The sequence below is a fragment of the Alligator sinensis genome, unplaced genomic scaffold (assembly GCF_000455745.1).
Source record: "Alligator sinensis unplaced genomic scaffold, ASM45574v1 scaffold442_1, whole genome shotgun sequence".
Lineage (NCBI taxonomy): Eukaryota > Metazoa > Chordata > Crocodylia > Alligatoridae > Alligator > Alligator sinensis.
Window position 1 is genome coordinate 5,649,263 of NW_005841829.1, and position 4,184 is coordinate 5,653,446.

Sequence of the window (4,184 nt, forward strand, 5' to 3'; positions counted from 1 at the left end):
CCCCCGCCCCCTTCCTCCCCCCCCCCCCACCCCCACCCCCACGCCCGGGGTTTGCCCTTGGCAACCCACCCTTGGCCCTTGCACGTGTGTAGACGCGGCAGCGGATCAGCCCAGCGCGCTTCGGGGGAGCTCCTCTCCGGGCTCCTCCTCCCCTGAGGCCAGGCAAGGAAGCTCAGAGGGATCGGGCCCGCCTCCCCCACCCATTAACGCCCCTAAATCGCCTTCCCGACTTGCAGGCAGGCACTCCCACGGAAGTGCTCAGGGCTCGGACAGAGACCGGGAGCGACGGGGAGGATCAGATGCTCCCCCCTCCAGCGCCACTGAGCCGGTGCGAGGAGGAGCATCCCTCTGCCATCGCTGCGGGCTGCAGGGGGGCAGCCCGGAGCTCACTCAGCTGCGGCACCTTGGCTCGCCGGGCCCCCCCGTCCTGGCCGCCTGGGAGGGGGCAAGCCGTGAGCGAGTGCCCTGCACTGGCCCCCTGCTTTGCCGTGGGGGGTCGGTCTCCTCCCTTCCCTGATCCCTAGGGACCCTTGAGGAGCCCTCAGCCAAGCCAGTGACCCCCAGGCTGCTGGTTGTTGCCCAGATCTCTTCGTTGGAGGAGGTGCTCTGGCCCGAGTGCCTCCTGCCCCCTTTGAAATCAGCAGTAATTGAGATGAAACGGGATCTGGCAGGAGTCAGGGGGAGCCTGGGCTGTCTCCACATCCGAGCAGGGGCGCGGGCTGCAGGTGGGGACTCTGGGCGGGGTGTCCCCGCGGCTCCCTGGCGGCCCGGACCTGCGGGTCCCCATCCCTGGGCGAGCCGAGCAGGCTGCCCCATCCCGGGAGCCTGCAGCCCGCGATGCTTAAGGAAAGCGTAAACCCTGGCTCGCGATGGCACACAGAGATAGGAGACCTCAGAGATCTGTCTGAAGTCCGCAAAGGAAAACCACGATTTCCTAGAGGAAAACCCCTCGCTATCAAAGACTTTTAGGAGACATCCTTCAGAGTTCAGGCAAGGGGTGATTCAAAACAGCTGTACCGTAATTATTCTAAATCTTGGAGACTTAGTGGGACTAAGAGTTTAACTCAGGAACAGAGAAAAGCTTATCACTCTGTGTTACCGTGATCCAAAGACACTTGTGAGTTTACGATCAGGGGATTTTTACATTTGCTGTTACAGACAGTACTGAGCTGGTGTACCAAATGCTACACTGGGGGTAGAACTGCAAAAAATAAGGTACATGTATCCCTATCACTCCTACTGCAGCATCTTCCTCTAAGGTCTCAAACCTCCTTGGCACCTTAGCCTCCTTTGGCTGGGTTTAAACACTCTGGCATATGCTATCTTCTGTGGGCTGAAATACCTCCTCCCTTTTAATTGGGCTTAGCTAGGCATATTGTCCTTGTTTCAAGCACTGCATTGACTTCCTAAATGACAAGTCCTTTCATGGATCTAAGACACAGCCATCTTACTCCATCTTACCCTCTGGAGACCTCAGCAAAAGCATTGTCTTGAAATGGGCAGCTTTGTGACTGGTTTCAATAAGTCAAGCACTCTCACATCCCTAAGAAAATAATTAAAGGGGATTTAAACATTTTTATATACATACAGGATTAGGTGAACCGCTAGTTCTGTGGCAGCTCTTTCCTTCTTGAAATAATTCAGTCTCAGTCAAACAACCAAGGATTTGCTGTCAAGTTTTTTGCTAGCTATTCCCCATGCTGCTGCTGTTGTTCTTTATTGTCTCTTTTTGGTATAGTCTTTTTTGCAGTATCACCTTTTGTGTACGACACACAGGTGAAATGATTTTCTGGAGGTAAGCAACCTTTCAGATGCATCTCAGGAAATTACAGAGGAGAGGAAGGAACACAATTCTCATCTGTTTTTTTCTATTTCTAGGTATTCTAGAGATAACTGCAGTTGATGTTGGAATTGTTGCCATCAAAGGTTTGTTTTCCAGCAGATACCTGGCAATGAACAAAAGAGGCAGACTTTATGCTTCAGTAAGTTTTACTTTAAGACAGTGGTATCTCAATCCTTGTATGAAAAAAGAGCACCTTCCCGTTGAGAACCAAAGATTTTCAATGGGGGGAAAAGAAACACCATTGTCATGAATGGAAAGAATTTATTTGATATATGTACATGTTGTAGGAAAATGTTAAATTCTGTAGCAGCTTTCTCTTTGATTTTGTTATGAGAAATCATTATCCATAAAATGCTTTGAGAGTCTTAAAGTAAAGGTGCTAAATTCTAAATATTCTTTCCTGTATATCACCTGTGCTCCTAGAGATAAAATGATACACTAGTCAAAAACATATATACTTGAGGTTTTCTTAATAAGTGCAAGTGTTGATATTATATAGCATTAAATTCACCAGCAGCAATCTTTTCAAATACAAAATATCTATATCAATTTGAAAAGTTCAGAGGTGTGTGTGTCTGACATCAGTAATAGATGCAAATGTTAGAAGGAAAGGAGTCTAAAAATAGAATGAGCATTCCTACTATAAGAAAATGCCATACTGACATCAACTGCAGCTCTTCTGGCAGAAGCCATTGAACTGGTGCTCAGGCTAGTGAAAGAGAATTTAAATTGGAGTCAGAAGCCAGGGATATAGCAGGAGAAGCAACATAGAATATAGAAGAAGGCATAAGAATATATAAGTGCAAGTAAGCCCCCCAATCCACTACTTGAACCTATATGCTCCCCTAGACCAGTGGTTTTCAACCCATGGCCCACAGGCTGCATGTGGCACACTGCTGTGGCCTGTCTGATATCCTGTTAAATGGATACACAGTAAGTAAGTTGTGTGGGTGCAGCCCAAATAACGCATTGAGAGCTCCAAGTGTGGCCCACTATGGCAAATAGGTTGAGAACCACTGCTCTAGATTCTTAAGGTGAAATCTGGGACCACTAAACTCAATAGGAGTTTTATCATTGATTTTAGGGGGGTCAGGATTTCACCCATGATGTGTAAGATTTTTCCATTTAAACTTTTGTTCACATGTGCAGTTCACTTCACCCCTGTAGCCATATGCACACAAGGGCATATAAATATTTCTCAATAGGTATCTTGCACACAGTACCCATCAACTTTGAATTTGGTCCCACGTCCTTGATTAAATTGCAGGCAATCTCCAAATCCATCTATTCCTATACAACAACCAGACTGTATACAGCTTGCCGAAGCAGGAATCCTGTGGTATGAAAGCAGATTTGAAAAGAGAAAGAAAAAAAAGTGTAGGGTTAAATATAGCTATGTGAAACTTGCTTCCTTCAACTACTCATTATATGCAATTCTGTTGATTTGAACAGCATGATACATCCTCAAGCTATGAGAGGTTTTCCATGCACATACAACCTAGGTAACTCCACTTTATGCTTGAGGAGTACTCAGCTATTTCCATATATTATATATGTTGATCCTCCTTTTTGAAGAGTTTTTTTTTTTCTGGTGAATATTCCATCTATAGTGGCAAGTGGTACTTGATAAAGGGGTTGTATAAAGGTGATGATTCGTTGTGGGGTTTATATCACAAAAAGCATTACCAAAGAAACACACAGTTGAAGTGGAATGCACCCATTATTTGCTCTGCTGTGTCAGACCAGAGACAGAATGTTCCCTGCGCTCCCAGCTAAAGCTACCAAATGATAATGAGGATCCTTTTTTCTATGGGTATTCTTCTACCAAATCAAAAAGGCCTTCAATGAATGATGTTAAAGTGAATTCTTACCACTTCTTACATTTTCCTTGTTTGTATCAAGATTATATAGAATGAATTCACATAACACTAACAAACTCTTAGTGAAAAAAAATCTTTAAATGGAAGGAACCCAGAGACAGGCCCTTCCCTCCTGCATCTTTCCCTTCAGCATGAGAAAGAATCAGGCCAATTTGGGGCTATCCTTGTTGGTCTCCACTTCAGTGGGTGGAGAATCAGCTGTGAAAACTTCTCTGATACTGAAAAACCATATTTGCTACTTCTGTTCAAGGCCAAGGAGCAGTGGAGATGCATAGGGGGTGCCCAAGGGTGCACATGCACCCCCTGAGAGTGCTGGTGCACCCCCTGACTGGCTGCGCTCCCTGCTTAGGCAACAGGCAGGGAGAACAGGCGTGAGTACCAGTGCCCCTCCTTGTAAGTGCTGGCTTGGGAGCAGGAGCACTGGATGAAGCGCTGCAGCCACTTCTGGTTGATGCAATTGA

The 4,184-nt window shown here is 46.5% G+C and overlaps 1 protein-coding gene across 1 annotated transcript in view; it reads left to right on the plus strand.

The window, feature by feature from the left end:
- Nucleotides 1–4,184, plus strand: part of FGF3 (fibroblast growth factor 3) — a 7,485-nt gene that overhangs the window by 384 nt on the left and 2,917 nt on the right. The window contains exon 2 of the mRNA XM_006014711.1: nt 1,868–1,982. Coding sequence (XP_006014773.1) covers nt 1,868–1,982 — 115 coding nt within the window. The remainder of the gene's footprint in view (nt 1–1,867; nt 1,983–4,184) is intronic.